Raw genomic sequence first — 17689 nt, forward strand, 5'->3', positions numbered from 1 at the left:
GCTCGGTCCTGATGTCTTTGGAACTCGGATTTCCTGAGACTGGGGGCTGAGGTGGGCAGAAGAAGAAAGGAGCTGGCAGCGGGGGCATCAGGCCAGTTGGCATCTGGGTCCAGACAGTAATTCAGGCTGTGGCAGACTTGGGCATGCCTTTGTGCATATGCACAGTCTCTGGCTGGACAATGACCTACAGCAGCCAGAACCTTTAGGAAGGGGGATGGGGGCGTGAGTCAGCCTGAGGCTAAATCCAGTGCTGAGCTCAGACCTGAGCCTAGTGTCCCAGACGCTTTGGGGGGCAACCAGCGTTCCCAATGCCTCACCTTGGAGAGCGGTTTGGAACCCCAAACACAGGCTACTGGAGAAAGGACAGATTTGGAGCTGGTGAGAGTTTCAGAGGAAACTTAGAATCTGGGCCATAGCTGAACCAAGCTAACAGCACTGTGTGCGCTAATGAGAGTGTCTGTGTGGTTTGGGAATACTTACCATCCTCTAACCTGTGTGCCTAGTGGCTAATGCATGGTGTGATCCCTGTGGGGAGGGGCGATGGCCCTTGGAGAGGAGGGCATCAGGTGAAGACTAGCCACCCTGCAGAGATCCTCTCTATCCAGCCCTTCCCTCCCTCTTCTCTGCACAGACCCCGGTTTCTGAAGTAGAAAGGTTTTCTCTGAGTATTTGCCATCTTCCCTCTGTCCGTGTCAGTGAGAACTAACTGAACCCTGGACCCACTGAATATGCTTTGTGAATAAGGTGCAGCTTCAATACTGCAGCATCCAGGCACTGCTAATTGGAGCTCAAAATTGACCACAGACCCTGGTTGAAAATGGACAGCCCCACTTGGCTATTGGATAATCGATTCTGGATGTTGCTAAGAATATTTTCTGCTAGAGATCAGGCTTCTTCCTGGGCGCCTATCTCCCTTACTATGCAGGGGAAGCAAGGCATGCTGGGGGTGCTGTGGGCTTAGGGACAGAGATGCCCGGGGAAGGGAAGGAAGGACCATTAAATTTCCTGGGCCTGCCTGGGCTTTAGGAAGGGAGAGATGCTAGAAGAGCAAGGTCTTCTGACACTGGGGCTCAGCCAGTCTCTGAACTGGAAGAACCTTTAAAGTATTGACAGCATCAATCTTTTCTCCAGACATCCCCGGCGTCTGCTGTTTCCCCTGACTCGCACCTCCTGCCTGACTGGGACTCCTCCTCCTGCTGTAGCACAAACCCCCGCCCCAGCCAGGCAGATCTCTCTCCTCCATACTTCACCTTACCTTGGGGTTCCTTCCCCCATCTGCATGGCTGGCAATTTTGTGACCCCAAGGCCATGATGTGGACTTCTGAGCTCCTGAGCTGGCTGCTGAGCCTCCAGCATCCTTACTTTTTACTGCCATAGAGACTCTTAGTTCTTAAAACACTGTCTCTGGGCAGTTCCAATCACAAGTAAAGAGGTGTCTTCCTCAGACCCCCAGCCCCAGCACCGCTCTGCTTCTCAGGGACAGAAAGACCCTTAGATGTTTTCATCCTAGTAGCAGGTCTCCTGGCTTGGATCTGCCAGTGACTTCTCTGTCTGCTCCCTCAGGTTAAAGAGGAGGACAAAACTCTGCCAAAACCTGGCCCTCCTGGCAAAGAGGAAGGGGCTGTAAGTGCTTCCTTGAGATGTGTGTGTGTGCATGTGTGTGTATGTACATGTATGTGTGCATGTGTGCACATGCACACGAGTGTGGGTATGTGCACATGTATCTGGTGGGTTGGCCTCGTCCCTTCCAGTGCTGCTGGGTGGTTAGAGGGTATGCCAGTAATGGGGTGGAAAGTGCAATATGTGTGGCTCTACTTTGTGGGTATGAAGTGAGGGTAAGTCGAAGTGCTCGGGGGTCTACCTCTATCTTCCCTCAGCCCCCTTTAGTTGCTTACCTTCAGCTTTGGTTTCTTGGACCCTTTGGGACAGGCGGTGCTTAGGTGGGTAAACTCTCAGGTCAGCGAGCACTGACCATATGAGAGCTCAGCTGTTGGGACTCTTCAGCCTGCACTGGGTGGCCCAAGACAAGGGCACAGATGGATTCACTGCAGCTGCTGCTGCCGCTCCCACCCCACCCCACCCCACCCCTCAGAGGCTTTGTGCACAACCTGGAGGCTGCCCAATGTCCCCAGCCCCCTACCACCTTGGGACAGAGACCCTGAATAAAGCTGGACTCTTACAGGGTGAGGGCGAGACATCTGAGCAGTGGTCCAGATGTGTGTCCAAGAGAGGATGCAGTTGTTGCCCGGGTGGGCAAACTGGAGCACAAAATCGTGTTCCCTTACCCAAATGTTAGCTGTCCTAGCTTCCCTGCTTCCACTGATGATTTGATTAGCCAGGCATGTGGCTTCCTTTGGACCTGTAAACACTCCTGGAGGGCCAAGGCTAACCTGTGGTTTCAAAAGGATGTGTTTGAGATATGTGAGGAAGGTTCTTTCTTTCTTTTTCAAAAATAGCATGTAAAGTACTTAGGAGAGTGTCTAGCAGGCAAAGTACTATGTTTGTGCTAGCAATTACTCTCATGTTGTCATCTTCTCCTGTGGGGGAGAGGAGGGGAGCAAGGAATTGGAAGGGAGAAAGACCTGGCAGTGGGCACTATGGCCAGTTCCACAGTACCGTGGCATGCCACTGAATTCTCTTGGCCTAAGAAGCTTTGGAAGAGCCACCACCCAGCCCTCCCTCTTCACTCTCTAGAGCAGAACCTCCCTAGAGCAGACTAAGACTCAGCTGTGCTCCGGAGGTGAGGTGACCTCAGCATGTGGCAGGTCTGTCATCCGTGAGCCTGTAAACAGGCATGGCAGCTAGACCTTCACAGTGGTGTGATCTAAAATCACAGTTGCTCAGGGGATGGAGGGCTGAGCTACAGCTCAGTGAGTAGCACATCACTGGTCAGCCCCTAAAATGTCCTGCATTCTCCCCGAGGCAGTGTGGCTAGCTTTGCAGGAAACTCTGCCCTGCCATTAGCCAGCGTGGCCTTCTAGGTGGCCACCTCAGACAGTTCCTGGCAGAGTGTCAGGAAGGGGGTGGGACCCCTAGATGGAGAGTTCCAACGTATACCAGGCAACTCCTGGGTGCCCAGAGGCTGGGTAGGCACCCAGCTGAACCAGGATGACTGATCTCCAGGCAGTGCATCTGTGGCTACTGGGATACTTAACCCTTTGTGGGCCTGAGTTGTCTCCCCTTTCCTCCCATCTTCCACAATGCCCTCTGAGAAGCAGGAGTCACTAAGCCCATGAGAAGTTTGCAGGAGGGAGACAAAACCAGCCCTGGGTCTGCAGCTCTTCAGAGTATAGGTGAAGGAGACAGTGGCCACAGGCCAGAGGAGCTGGGCTGGGGGAGAAACTTGACTCAAGAGGAGCGCCTTGCCAGTTTCTTTCTTCAGGATGGGTCAGGCTGTGGGCCTGATTGCCTAGAACTGAATGATGAAGAAGCAGGGGTGACAAAGGCAGGAAGGCCCATGGAGATAGGGCAGTAGGCACAGCCTTCTTGACCTCCTCCCCTTCCAGTTCTGCTGAGTGTTGGCTGTGACCCTGGCATAAAGACAATAATTCTAGGGTGCTCGTGGGCTTTCGGGTGTTGGTGTCTCCAGTTCTCGTCACACCTTCTGGGGGAGGGCAGTCAGATGATTTGTGAGAAAGAGAAGTCAAACTTTCCCATGCAGTTCTGTCTGCATGTCTAGATTCTAGAAGGTGGAGAGAGGAGTCCTGGGGGTGATAAAGGGAGCTTTTGGATCTGTGTGTTGTCTGGTGGGTGAATCTGTCTAGGGGCCTGAGGCTGTACCCCCTTGTATCCTATGTGCACGAGATGGGTAGGGATGTGGGGTTGCTATTCATGTCTGCCTGTATTTATGTGGCTGTAGCTTGAGGGCAGCAGTAAGGACAGCAGTGGTCCACCTAGAAGTCCTCAGCCTGCCATCAGCCCGGTACCCTCAGAGACTTCCCAGAGAGCAAAGAGCCCTGAAGCCACACTCACTATGAATGGCCTGGGGGCTGCCTCCACCCCAAATGAAGAGGCCCAAGGTCTGTCCCGGAAGCGGGTGGCGAACGCAGTGAGGAAGGTGGTGAGCAAGGTACTGCCTGGTGAGGAGGAGCCTGGGAATGCCAAGGAGCCTCCGGGCCGAGGAGCCAAGTCCCCTGAGCACCCGCCTCGTGGCAAGAAGGGAGAAAAGGCAGCTTCTTGTCCCAAACCCCCGCCACCACCGCCTCCTCCTCCTGCTCCACCAAAGCCCGAAGCAAAGAAGGAGGCAGTCAAGGACGAGCTCTCTGTGGGCCTGCGCAGTCTGATGTCTCGGGGCCGAGGCAAGGACCACAAGTCCCGCAGCAAGCAGCCTCCTGGGAGAGGAGAGAAGGCCCCCAGCCAGGAGCCAGGCTCCTCTGGAAAACCGGGCTCCCCAGATGTGGTGGATGCTTCAAAGAAAGCAGGATCCCCAGCCAAGCCTGAAACCCCAGATAAGCAGTGTTCCCCAGCCCCGGCACAAGAGCTGGCTAACCTAACCTTGGCTGGCCCGAAGTCGAATGCCTCTAGAGAGCAGCAGGCCAAGTCACCAGCCTTGGGTGTGCGGCAAGAGGTACCAGAGTGTGCCACTAATTTCCCATGTCCCTCACCACTCTTGCTTGAGGGCTAAGCACCCTCATGGTGGCTTCCTCAAGTCTGAAGGAGCCTCACATGATCCCGGCTGGCCCAGGGTTATATACTCACCCATGGCGGGGGCTGCATGACTTCCATTAACCCTGTACTAGAAAGAATGCCTGGTGCTCTGGCTTGCTAACCAGCATGCTGCAGGCCTTTCCTTGAGAGTCAAGACCTGGTCTCTAGCTATACAAAGCCAGCTTGAGGCACCATATCCAAAGCTAAGGATCAGAGTCTCGGAAGATGAGTGTGGGGTGGAAGCAGTGTTCTTAAGTCAGGTGGCCCAGGCTCACATTCACAGCCACACTCCTGTGAGACTCCACAGCAGGGTCCACTGCTAAGATCCTATCTGTCAAGTGGGGAGTTATTATGTGGGCCCCTAGTCCCTTCTATGAAGCCTAAAGTACTGGGAATTAGTCATTTTTATATTTTGGAATATTTTATGGTATGTACACAATCGGCTACCTACAACAAACGTGATTATTTCCAAAGCAAACCCAGGAAAATAAAAGATCAACAGTTTTGCCACCAAAATCACTAAGAAAAATCTTTTGATTGGAGGATTCTTTGGATTTTTGAATGACAAACAAGGTGTGATACTTGCTTTGGAGGGTGGCTGTGCTGATGAGATATGACACCAGTTATATATGTCAAGCCTGCTCCCTGGCTCCAGGTACCCTAAAATAGGTAGGACTGACAGTGATGCTGATAACCTTTCTTAATGCCATCACTGCTTTCTTCAGGCCTGGCCTGGGTGGCAGGCAGGCAGAGTGAACCCCTTTGTGTCGGCACTAACCCATCTCCACAGGTGATGGCGCCTTAGCCGGTCTTGAGTTAGACAGTTCTTTTCAAGCTCCTCCACCTTGTGGGTCCTGCTGAGGTCTCGTAGGACATGTGTTGGGGGTTAGACATTTTCTTTCTGCTTCCCTGAGCTTTCGCGGGTTTTTTGTAGCTAGGCGAGGACTGAGGTGGATGCCAGGGCACAGCCTGAGGGACCTTGAGGCACTCACTGGGTGCTTCCTCTTGATATCCATCTTTCCTGGAAGTGGTCTTGCTGGGTATTGCAGGATGTAGAGGGAAGCCAGCTGCCACCCTTCCCCATCCTCCTGGCCTGCTCTGTCAGGGCAGTGTGTTCCTGGCCCCCAGCGGGGAAGAGTTGACAGGGGCTTTCTTGTCTGGTGATCTGGGTAGGAGCTGAACTTCAGTTCCTTGGGGAACCTATAAGTAGCCAGGGAGTGTCATGTGCCTGTCTGGGGCTGTGCCCTTCTCCCTCCAGCTCTCTGTACCTTCTCTATGCACGGGGTGGAATTGGGAGCTGAGTCATGTCTTGACCTGGAGTTCATCTCTTGTACATCCTAGGACAGGAGTGAAAGGGGGGTAACAGGGTCACAATGAGCTCACAATGGTTAGGGAAGCAGGAGGAAGTAACCCCAGCCCTCATAGGCATCCACCTCTTCCTTTTCTGTGTCATGTAGTTTCAAAACTCAAGCTAGCACTTGGCTTGTCTCCCAAACACTGCTCCACTTTTGCACTGGGTCTCAGTGGCTCCCTGGGCTGAGAGCTTGGCGTGTGGTGCCTCCTGCTGTCCCCTGAGACAGAACTAATAGTGGTTTAACCTTTAGACAGGAGCTGACCCTGAGGTCCGGCTGAGTCCCGCAGAGGAGGCACACCAGCGACTTGAGAGGATCTTCACAGCTTCTGTAATGCCACCTCTTGTGTGTGGGTTCCCAGTGTCTGGACTCTGTGTGTGTGTGTGTGTGTGTGTGTGTGTGTGTATGTGTGTGTGTGTGTGTGTGTGTGTGAGAGAGAGAGAGAGAGACAGACAGACAGACAGACAGACAGACAGAGACACACAGAGAGACAGAGAGAGAGAGACAGACAGACAGACAGACAGAGACACACAGAGAGACAGAGACAGAGAGAGAGAGAGAGAGAGAGAGAGAGAGAGAGAGAGAGAGAGAGAGAGAGAGAGAGAGGATACAGGGGAACCTGTGGCTGTGGCTATCCATGAACCCTCCCAATGGCTCAGGTTAAGGAAAAGAAAACTGAACTCTATGGAGTATTGCTACTCTAGGCAACCTAGGGCTGAGACCATGGAGGGGCCCTTCATAGCTGGGTATCTAGTCTCCTTCTGTAGCCCTGGTCTCCTACTTTGAGGACATTCATTGGTGTTAGGGCCTGGTGTGTGACAAGGCAGGAGTAGATGCTTCCCATTTTGATGCTCAGTGTCTAGATCCATGTAGGGATATTAACCCTTCTCACTTCTAACAGGCAACATCCAAAGCTTGCCTGGCTCTAGTTTCTTCCAAAAGGTGTTTGAAAGCTTAAGTAACCACGATGTAATTTAAGAGGTCAGGGGTGCTCAAGGGCTGGGCAGTTGACAGGCAACCCTAAGGTTGGAGCTGGGTGGAATGATACCTCTGTTTGCCATGTGGTCAGTGTGCCTTCCCAGGAGTAGAACATGGTGCCATGGCAGCTTGAGGAAGGTGTCTTAGATTTAGACTGTAGTTGCCCTTGTGCTAGCTCTAAAATATAGCATGGGGAGTGGCACCCCCCATCCCCAGGCATGTGTTTAGGGAGAAGGGACTGCATTCTCTTGGTGTTTGGTAGCCACAAGGAAGCTGATACCCTGATTAAAAAAAAAAAAAAAAGCAGGAGGATTTCAGGGGACCCATGCCTTGGGTGTTGTGAGGTGGCCTGGCCTGCCAGAGTCATGGAAGAGGGAGATTAATTCAGAGTAGACTGAATAGCCAGTCCAGGAGAGACTGACAGAGGGACAGATGCCTATGTGCTACAAAAAGTGACCCACAAAAACCTTTCCTCTGGAGGGTCTGGTGATAACAAGAACCCCCCAACCACCCCTGGTGGTCTGGCTTCTTTTGCCTGGCCAGCACCCTAGTCTTGGGCAAGTACTCTTAACTTCCACAATGTATCTTGAACAGAATGCTAGCTCACTGGTCCAGGGGTATCTCTTGGATGGGGACCTGCAGTGGTCTCTACCTGTCTTCACCTTTCTCTCTCTTTCTCTCTTTGCTTGCTGCTGGCAGCTGGACCCCGAAGCCGCCTCTCCTGCCCACAGTCAGGTAGGGTGCTCCTGCCCCACCCAGGAGCCCTCTGCTTTCTCCGGTGACAACCCACCACCCCCATCTTACACCTGGGCAGGCGTCTGTGCTCGGGCCTCCTGCTGGAGTGTAAGGCCTCTTTCCCTCCAGGTTCCCACTCTGTAGTAGCGGACCCAGGGGAGCTGAGATGGTGCAGCTGTGGCCCTTGGGGAGCATCATGGCCTCAGCTTTGCCTCATGTAATTCTCAGCCATTGGAGCCCAGGTCACTCTGGGTAGGAAAAAAACCAAAAGACCCTTCTTCCTCCTTAGCCCCAGCCTGAAGATGAGATGGTCTCTGTCTCCACCTCATGGTCAGCGTGAGAAACTTGTTCTCAGATACTCTCTAAGGAAGCTGTTGGCCATGACCCTGACTATGACCCTGACCCTTGACCCTTTGACATCCCTCTAACACTTGGCCGTAGAACTTGCTCACTCAAGACAAAGGTTTCAGCTGCTTCATGTGATCTGAAAAAGACAAAACACTGGTGATTTTTTTTTTTTTTGAGACAGAGTCTCTCTATGTAGTCCTGGCTGTTCTAGAGCTTACTGTGTAGACCAGGCTGGCCTTGAACTCAGAGATCCACCTGCCTCTTGCCTCTGGAGTGCTGGGATTAAAGGAGTATGCCAACACTCCCAGCCCAGTCCTTCAAATACTAAAAAACAAAACACAGTATTTTAAATTTTTTTCTCACTTTGACAAATCAAGACATTGACAGTTTTGTTATGGTCAGCCTATTGATCTCCCCCCTTTTCAAATCTAAAAATGTGCCAAAGACGATACTATATGCTACTTGTTCTTGCCATTTTCTGATCCTTCAGCCAGGGTTCAGTATCACAGGGTCTCATGAGAAGGGGACACACTTAGGGTAAGGAAGTGGGGGGTTGCCAGCTGGGGAGAGTTTTGGAGTCAGTGCAAACTTGAGAGCTGGTCTGCTAGAGTGGCCATCCTCCCTCAAAATACCACCCATCATATTGCTGGTATTTTGCCCACATGCTGCCAAGGGGCCTGATAACCAGGGTAGCTAGGTCCTTTGCTTGTCCCACCCCTTGTGGTGCTGCTGCTTCCTAGCCCAAGTTTATTTATTTATTTATTTTTTTGTTTTGTTATTCAAGACAGGGTTTCTTTTTTTAAAGATTTTATTTATTTAGTATTCTGCCTGCAGGGCAGAAGAGGGCGCCGGATCTCATTACAGATGGTTGTGAGCCACCATGTGGTTGCTGGGAATTGGACCTCTGAAAGAGCAGCCAGTGCTCTTAACCACTGAGCCATCTCTCCAGTCAAAAACAGGGTTCCTCTGTGTAGCTTTGGAGCCTGTCCTGGAACTCTCTCCGTAGACCAGGCTGGCCTTGAAGTCACAGAAATCCACCTGCCTCTGCCTCCCGAGTGCTGGGATTAAAGGCATGCGCCACCACTGCCCCGCTTCAAGTGTTCTTATTAGAGGGTGTCAGATCTGATAGCCCCATTCTGACAGTGCTTATAAATGCTTATTTTGATTGGTGATCTCTGGGGACCTCCGGGGGTGTCCTAGCCTTTTCATACCTTTTCAGTGCTCCCTGTATTTCACAGATCAGCACTGTCCCCATGCCCATGCTGCCCTGTGCCCTCATGTGACATTAATATGTCCACTAAATTTGTACAGCTACTATCTTCCAAGTGGTGCCTTTGTCAACTGTAACTTGGAGATGGGCACTGTCCCCTTGGTCACATAGCATCTTCAGGCTGGAGCCCACGGCAGAATCTTAGGATACAGGAAATGGCTCTTCCCAGCCTAGGGGAAGAGGCCTTTCTTTTGGCATGGAAGAGTTCAGGGCTTGAGTCAGGGTACAGATCTCACAGGCTCCCAGGGAGGAGGGGATAGAGCAGCTGGAGATGGAGCCTGGTGACTTGCTTTCCTGGGGCCAGTACTCTTGGCCTCAATGCTCCTGTGTCCCTGGATCCTCAGAGTTGGTACAATCCCTAATCTCATTGTCTTTGTCCTCAGCACTCCTGGCTCCCTACCATTTTTCCTTGACCTTACCCCTCCCACCCTGTGTCCTGTGTCTCCCACCTAACTTTCCTATTTGCCCAATGGCTCAGCTTGAAGCCTTTCCTCCCTTGTCTCCTCATCCCTAATGTCCTTGTCTCTCTCTCTTTTAATGCAGTGTCTGTTTATTCCTCCCTTCCCTCTGTAGGCCAAGACAGAAGACCAGATTGCAGCTGAAGAGGCCTGGTATGAGACGGAGAAGGTGTGGCTGGTCCATAAGGATGGGTTCTCCCTGGGTGAGTCTCTGGAGGTTGGGATAGATGTAGGGCTTGACTCAGGGCTGGCAAGGTGAATGCCTCTACTTCTGGTAAGGGCTGGGATGAGCAAGGAGAGGCTGGTGAGCCAGTGGGAAGAAGGCAGGACCACAAAGGTCTGAAGAGAATAGTAGAATTTCCCAGGCCCAAGTCCAACTATCCTTGCTCTGCAGCCAGCCAGCTCAAGTCGGAGGAGCTCAGCCTACCAGAGGGGAAGGTGCGTGTGAAGCTAGACCACGATGGAGCCATCCTGGATGTGGATGAAGATGACATAGAGAAGGTGGGAAGGAGGCTGCTGGCAGGGGAGGACGCAGGCAGGGCAGGCCGGCCTGTCGCTATGACAGAAATGGAATCCAAGTCTTCATTGTCTGTCTTCCCAGGCTAATGCTCCCTCATGTGACCGTCTAGAAGATCTAGCCTCACTGGTGTACCTCAACGAGTCTAGCGTCCTGCACACACTGCGCCAACGCTATGGGGCTAGCCTGCTGCACACTTATGCTGGCCCTAGCTTGCTTGTCCTCAGCCCCCGAGGGGCCCCTGCTGTGTATTCAGAGAAGGTGTGCCTTCCTATGGACCTACCCGCTCATACCCTACCCTTACCCTTTCTGCTCTTCACTCTTCCTCTTTGGTGTCCACTGGGTTACTGCTCGCTCTCATAGTTGACCTTGGGGAGAGGAGTCAAAGGGTGGGGACAGAAAGATATCCTGCAATCTTTGATAGAGCTGGTGGATGTCTGCATCTCCATGCATGGCCTTGCCCTCAAAACACCTGGGCATCTGTAGAATGGCAGTGTAGAAGTATGTAAGCCCTAGAAGTTGGACCGGGTGTGCCTAGCTCTGAAAGCTTCCTTCTCTCTATGCCTTTCCTGTTCAAGGTGATGCACATGTTCAAGGGGTGTCGGCGGGAGGACATGGCACCCCACATCTATGCCGTGGCCCAAACTGCATATAGGGCAATGTTGATGAGCCGCCAGGACCAGTCCATTGTCCTTCTGGGTAGTAGTGGCAGTGGCAAGACCACCAGCTTCCAGCATCTGGTGCAATATCTGACCACCATTGCTGGCACCAGCGGGAGCAAGGTGTTTTCTGGTGAGGCAGGGGCAACTGGGAAAACAGGCAGGGGTGAGGCAGGGGTGTGGGGAAAGGAGAAAGACTCCCCTGGATGCTGGCTCTGTGATCCCTGGGCAGATTCCTTATCCCCCTGAATGCTCATGCCCGGATCCCTGGCCATCCGGACATGTTGTTGTCTGGGGCATCCAGGAGCCCATGGCTTTCAGGTAAGCTGTCCCTGGTCTTCCTGATGTCCACTGTGCTTGTGCTCTGCAGTGGAGAAGTGGCAGGCCCTGTACACCCTCCTGGAAGCCTTCGGGAACAGCCCTACCATCATGAATGGCAGTGCCACCCGCTTCTCCCAGATTCTCTCCCTGGACTTTGACCAAGCTGGCCAGGTGGCCTCAGCCTCCATTCAGGTAAAGGACATTGCCCAGGTCTAGGGAACCAAGATGGACCCCTGGTTTCATGCCCTAGGAGTCAGCCTCCCCAGTGTCCTATTAACCTGGAACTCTGCTCTGATGAAATAGAGGCCCACGACAGTGTAGACAGGGCTGGTCTGTGCTGACCTAATTCTGCCCTCCAGATCTCCTCCCCACACACCCTACTGCTGGGAACTCCACCCTCTCTGCCAACTTTCTAAGACCCAGGGACTTAGGGCTTCTCTCAGGCTCGTGCTGCACACTTGGCAATAAAGTAAGACCCAGGTGCACCAATCCTTTGCCATGCTGAATAAAATTTCTTTTTAAAAAATTCCATTTATTCATTTATTTGTGTGTATGTGTGCATTTGCACACACATCCACATGCCACGGCACATAGACGGAGGTCAGAGAGCAAATTGCCTGAGTCAGTCATTTCTTTCCATTGTGTGGGTCCTGGGGATCGAATCCAGGTTGTTAGGCTTGGTAGCAAGCATTTTTGTCTGCTAAGCTATCATGCCATCCCCTAAATTAAATTTTCTGCCATAAGCATCCACTACCCAAGGAAGGCTGGTTTCTGGGTGCTGCGCATGGTAGTTCCAGGAGTGGGGACTTTCTTCTTTTGCCTGGCTCTGGTTTCTACCTTTTCTGGTCTTGGAAGTGGTAGGTGGTTGAGCGCCTGGATAGGAGTTGTGTGGGGTTGGAGGACCAGGGCCTGGTTCCCACTGCTGAGGCGTAGGAGGAGTGTGACCATCTTCCTCATTTATGCTGTGCCACAGACGATGCTCCTGGAGAAGCTGCGTGTGGCCCGACGCCCATCCAGTGAGGCCACTTTCAATGTCTTCTACTACTTGCTGGCCTGTGGTGATAGCACCCTCAGGTGAGATGGGATGGTGTGCTCCCTGTTGGGATGGACTCTGGACTCCAGCCCACTGACTAGGGTTTTGGGCCTTCTGGCCCACTGTGCCCTGTGTCCACACCTGCTACGTGCTAGCTCCAAGCAGGGCCCTCTGGATGGTGAGATGATAGAGACTCAGGTTTGCCATTTAGGAATTACTTGGCCCTAAATCTTGGGGTCATGCTGTATAAAAGGGACACAGCTGGCTCCTTAGTGTTCAGTGATCTCTGGGTCTGGGGAAGAAGTTCACCTGGATGAAGGCAGTATGGCTAGTCTGCGGTTTCACACCTACTGTAAACTGAACTGGTGTGGAAGTGAAGCCTCCTTCAATACCCTCCAGCTGGCCCTCAGTCCCCACCCCGCCCCTGTTGGATGGGGGTCCCTACCATGTTCTCCCATGTATGCCTTCAGACTGGCTCCCTGCTCAAGGCCAAGCACATGGCTCCAGGCTTCCTCTTCAGCTCCTTTCACAGCAGAGACACCGTCTGGCCTGCCAGCTCCTTCCCAGGGTTCTGACTACACACGTTGTCCTAGGGAGGCTGGTGTCCTGCTGAGGCACCCAGTCCAGCTGGGAAGGTGGCAGATCTGGCTGGATGACTGGGGTGATGGGCAGATAGAACGTGTAGTCTGGAGTCTGTGATTGGTCGTCACTCCTGAGAGCAACATGCTGATGCCTCATTTGTAACCCTAGGACAGAGCTCCACCTGAACCACTTGGCAGAGAACAATGTGTTTGGAATTGTGCCATTAGCCAAGGTGAGAGCTGGGCAATGGGGACTGAGTTGGTGGCTCTGGAACTAGGAGCCTCCGTTGGCAGGTGATTCCCCACTGGTGGCTCTAGCATGGCCCTCCAGTGGTATGGGGAATGCTGGAAGGGAAGCATCTGAGGTTCAGAGGCAGCATCCCCTTCTACCTTTTAGCCTGAGGAGAAGCAGAAAGCTGCTCAGCAGTTCAGTAAGCTACAGACGGCCATGAAGGTACTGGCCATCTCCCCCGAAGAACAGAAGGCCTGCTGGCTCATCCTGGCTTCCATCTACCATCTTGGGGCTGCAGGAGCTACCAAAGGTAACAGGCAGCCTGCCCTGTTATCCAGAATGCCTTGGTGATCCCTACCCATTTGTATGGTTCATTCTTGTCCCACACACTCAGCTGTTACCAGACCACCTTCTCCTGCCCTCTGCATGCTTTAGCTTGTACCCTGTCTCAGTCCTCCACATCTGAGCAGAAGGCTGAGAAACATATCTGCCCACGATTGCCTGAGGCTTGGCCTTAGCTGTCGAGACAGACCACAGTGAGCAGAGAGTGGGTGGCTGGGTGTGGGGTTGAGGGATGGAAGGTACTCCCTCAGAGCAGCACCCGAGTGACTGTCCTTCTCATTCCCTTCCTGATAGAGCCCCTTCTTGAGGAGCAAGCCGGTAACTGATCTTGGTGTACTTTGGGGTGTAGGGACCTGCTTGACCATCTTGGTGCTTCCCTGGGCTTCTAGGCACTGGGCTCATCCTCATGGGGAACTGGTCTAAGGAGAAGCCCTATGTTAAGGATAGAAGAGGAGCTGCTAGCTAAGGAACTTCTTAGAGCTCCCAGAATATCAGTTTTTCCTTCCCATTCTGCATCCAGAACCTGGGGCTTCCAGGACCAGTTTCCCCATCTTTCAATCCACTGGTTTGGTAGTTGCTGCTGTTTCTCCTGCATGTCAAGGTGGAGGTCACGAGGGGGCAGCAGGCACCTGGTGTTGGATGGACTCTGGCTTCTGCACTTACTTGTGGATGGCTGGGCACAATCTGACTTGGAAGAATTGTTCTCTTCTTTGGATATTGCGCTGAAGGGCCACGACTGTAGCAGCCCTCACCCCCTTTTCCTCCAGCCTTGGAAAAAGGGGTGCTGGCTCTGGACAGCACTTCTGGCTTTTGCTTCTTCTTGGAGATGTGACAAAATGAAGGCTGCTTTGCATTGGTGGTTGTGGGTGCATGCGGGAACAAGTGTCGGGTGTCTGGTCTTTATGATACCAGTAGATGACACCTGCGTCAAGAAGCAGACTGTTGGGCAAGAGAGTGTGAAGGTCTCTGATTGTGTCTTGAGAGAAGTTCTTGTATTCTGAGGAATCAGGCCCAGGTTTCCTCTTACCCCTCTTGTTTGTGACTGCAGATGGAATGTTCTGAGTGTTGGCCAGCATCGCTCACTCCTAAGTTTGTGGTGTTTCCAAGGATGCATGAATGCACGCGCTCACGTGTGTGTGTGTGTGTGTATTCATGCATTTGTGTGCATATTCATGAATTTGTATGTGTATGTGTGTGTGTGAGTGTGTGTGCATGAGTGCGTGTGTATGTGTGTGCCCATATATACAGTAGGACATCTTTTGTGTGTCTCTTTCTCTGTCAGTGTGATGACATCCACAAACACATTCCTTTGAGACTATGTACTTTTGTATCTCAGGGCCAAATGTGATCGTGTTTTCTTGCCTGCTCATCTTCATAAACCCTTACCTCCCACAGTCCCTTCCCGAGAGCCTGGCGGGCTCAGTTGATGACTGTTTGCTAACACACTGTTTTTCTTTGCATGCTGCATGCTGGTCCTTTGCCTTACAGAAGCTGCTGAAGGTAAAAAACCTTGTTTCTTGTTAGCTTTCCCTAATTGCTGTGATTAGGCTCATGTTGGCTCAGGCGCATATGTCTGTTCCCTTTCCCCTGCGGCTCAGTTGCCTCTCCACTGTTGAGCCATTAAGGTGTCTATGGTCTCCCTTAGGGCAAGGGGGGGGGGTGTCTTAATGTATCCGGGGAAGGGACAAGTGCAGTTGCTCTCTCTTGCTAAACCCTGCAGGCACACATGGCTCTAGTGCTCCTGCTGGGTGGGCCTCCTCATCCTCTGACCCTGTCCTCATCCATCCGACTCAAGCTGTACACTCCTGGATTAAAGGGATTTTGCAACTGATTGTGTGCCCTCTAGTGGCAGCAGTGAAGTTAGTGCCTCTTTTAGGACTCTGGAAGAGCTGGCAGCTGCTGGCTGTTCTGTTCCCATGTCAAGCTCAAGTAGTGTTATCAGGAAGATGCCAACCCCCCATCCTGTGGGTCGAGGGTGCCAAAAGTCACAATGGTTTTCAGTTGTCCTAAGGAGGACCTAAGATGCTAGATCTTTTTGTTTGTTTGTTTAAACCTCTACCCCACAGCTGGACGTAAGCAGTTTGCCCGCCACGAATGGGCCCAGAAAGCTGCATATCTGCTGGGCTGCAGTCTGGAAGAGCTGTCCTCAGCTATCTTTAAGCATCAACTTAAAGGTGGTACCCTGCAGCGATCCACCTCCTTCCGTCAGGGCCCCGAGGAGAGCGGCCTGGGAGAGGGCACAGGTACCTGGGGCTGCTTGGCTGATGAGTAGGATTGGAAGGCCTTGCCTGGGCCTTGTCACCGTCCTGCAGGTGGGAGGGACGACTTGAGCGAATAAATGTTTCCAGTGGGAGAGCCCCAGGACAGCTGACGATGTGGGTGGAGAACATTCCTGGGCAGGTGGGGGTGGCCCTAAGGACTGAAGCTACAGCTGCTCCTCTTGCTCCACAGGCCCCAAACTGAGTGCTATGGAGTGCTTAGAGGGCATGGCATCCGGCCTCTACAGTGAGCTCTTTACCCTCCTCATCTCTCTGGTAAACAGGTAAGTGTCAAATGGAAACCAGAGGTGCCCCACTTTCTGCTTTAGTAAAAATGGGGATGCTTATGTGGTGACTTAGGCAGGGCATTCCTCCACCATCAGAAACTCACTGTCCCTGTAAGCCAGGTAAGGGGCCCTGGGCAGGGGGAGAGGTTGGCCGCATGCCAGGGGCAGAGCAGCGAGGCCCAGTGTATGGTAATGCCCCATCCAGCTCTGACTCAGACTCTTCCCGCTAAGGGCTCTCAAGTCCAGCCAGCACTCGCTCTGTTCCATGATGATTGTGGATACACCAGGCTTCCAGAACCCTGAGCGGGGTGGGTCAGCCCGTGGAGCCTCCTTCGAGGAGCTGTGTCACAACTATGCCCAAGACAGGCTGCAGAGGCTGTTCCATGAGCGCACCTTCCTCCAGGAGTTGGAAAGATACAAGGAGGTAGGTAGCTGCGCAAACCCAACTCGGCCTCACCTTTTGGCCAGGGCATCTGTACATGTGCAACACTAATTCCCAGCTCTCTATCCCCCCCACTCATTTCTGCCCTCCCTTTTTTCTGGAGCAATAATTTTTCCTGGACCTTGGCTGTGACCTTTCTTTGTGGACAGCCTGTGCTCCAGGAAGCTGAAGGCACATTTAGAGGTCTCCCTTTTCTTTCCTCTTTATGGCCCACCCCCCTTTCAGTCTGTGAATTACTACAGTGCAGTTTCTGCCTCAAGGTGGGCTCTTAGAATCTAAGGCTTAGATGCTGGCTAAGTTCCTCCTGAAGAGGTCTCTGGGATGGGTTGAGTTCTGGAATTTCTTCCTCCTGTAGAGAGAGGGTATTTGTCTAGATTAAAAGAAGCCCCCAGAGGGAGGGACGTGACTTTGTCTTCATGCATTCTAAAGTTGATTGTGTGAAATGGAGAGAGGTCTTACTCTACATTGCCTAATCAACTGCTGCAAATAACACCAGGGTGCAACTGTGGTTTAGTCTAAAAAGAGATTATGAGAATTTTAGCTGTCAAAAAATACTGAGTGTTATCTTGGGAGGCAGTGAGCAGGTTGTCCTTTGGGGTAGTTTAGGGGGCTCCTACATGGAGATGAGCCATTGGATTGTCCCAGAGGCCCTGCCTAGTCTGCTCCTGTGACTGTATACTCTCTGTGGTCCCTTGAGTATCACTGTTCCACCTTCCTTCCTAGGAGAACATCGAACTGGCATTTGATGACTTGGAGCCGGCCACAGATGACTCGGTGGCTGCTGTGGACCAAGCTTCCCACCAGTCCCTGGTAGGAATTCCAGGGAAGCCCGGACTAGCCTCAACTCTTTCCCACTCATCTGCCTCTGGCAGAGCCCTCCCAGCTGAGCTGCTTGCTGGAGTTGCCACTATGGGCTGAGGAAGGGTCACACCCACATGTCACAGCACGACTACAGGGCACTCAGTCTCTCTGGGAAGGTGACACACTCCTCTGCCTCATGAGTGGGGAACCATAATCCAGAGTCCCAGCCACACAAGAAAATGTCCCTTCAGAGAAGGGACCCTGTCCTGAGCCTGACTGAGCCCTCAGTGTATCTGCCCCAAGCCCTGATCTGCCGCTGTGGGGTGGACGTGAGAATCCAAATCCAGAGGATATAGTCATTCCTTCCCACAGTCCACCAGGGCCTGGATGAGGAAGCAGCGGCACCCTCAATCAGGGAAACAGTGTCA

The 17689-nt window shown here is 52.6% G+C and overlaps 1 protein-coding gene across 9 annotated transcripts in view; it reads left to right on the top strand.

Annotated features, from left to right (window-relative positions):
- The window catches only part of Myo18a (myosin XVIIIA), a 103440-nt gene that overhangs the window by 47239 nt on the left and 38512 nt on the right, over positions 1-17689 (top strand). For 3 of the 9 annotated variants that reach the window (XM_027426634.2, XM_027426639.1, XM_035448310.1), the window contains 13 exons: positions 9904-9991; positions 10183-10289; positions 10390-10566; positions 10884-11097; positions 11335-11477; positions 12259-12359; positions 13069-13132; positions 13297-13441; positions 14962-14973; positions 15540-15716; positions 15925-16015; positions 16250-16442; positions 17184-17270. In XM_027426634.2, coding sequence (XP_027282435.1) covers positions 9904-9991; positions 10183-10289; positions 10390-10566; positions 10884-11097; positions 11335-11477; positions 12259-12359; positions 13069-13132; positions 13297-13441; positions 14962-14973; positions 15540-15716; positions 15925-16015; positions 16250-16442; positions 17184-17270 — 1599 coding nt within the window. Of the gene's footprint in view, positions 1-7676; positions 7821-9903; positions 9992-10182; positions 10290-10389; positions 10567-10883; positions 11098-11334; positions 11478-12258; positions 12360-13068; positions 13133-13296; positions 13442-14961; positions 14974-15539; positions 15717-15924; positions 16016-16249; positions 16443-17183; positions 17271-17689 lie in introns of those variants that run through there. The other 6 variants (XM_035448311.1, XM_035448309.1, XM_035448312.1 and 3 more) reach the window with 3 other exon arrangements.

Source organism: Cricetulus griseus, chromosome 7 (assembly GCF_003668045.3).
Source record: "Cricetulus griseus strain 17A/GY chromosome 7, alternate assembly CriGri-PICRH-1.0, whole genome shotgun sequence".
Classification (NCBI taxonomy): domain Eukaryota; kingdom Metazoa; phylum Chordata; class Mammalia; order Rodentia; family Cricetidae; genus Cricetulus; species Cricetulus griseus.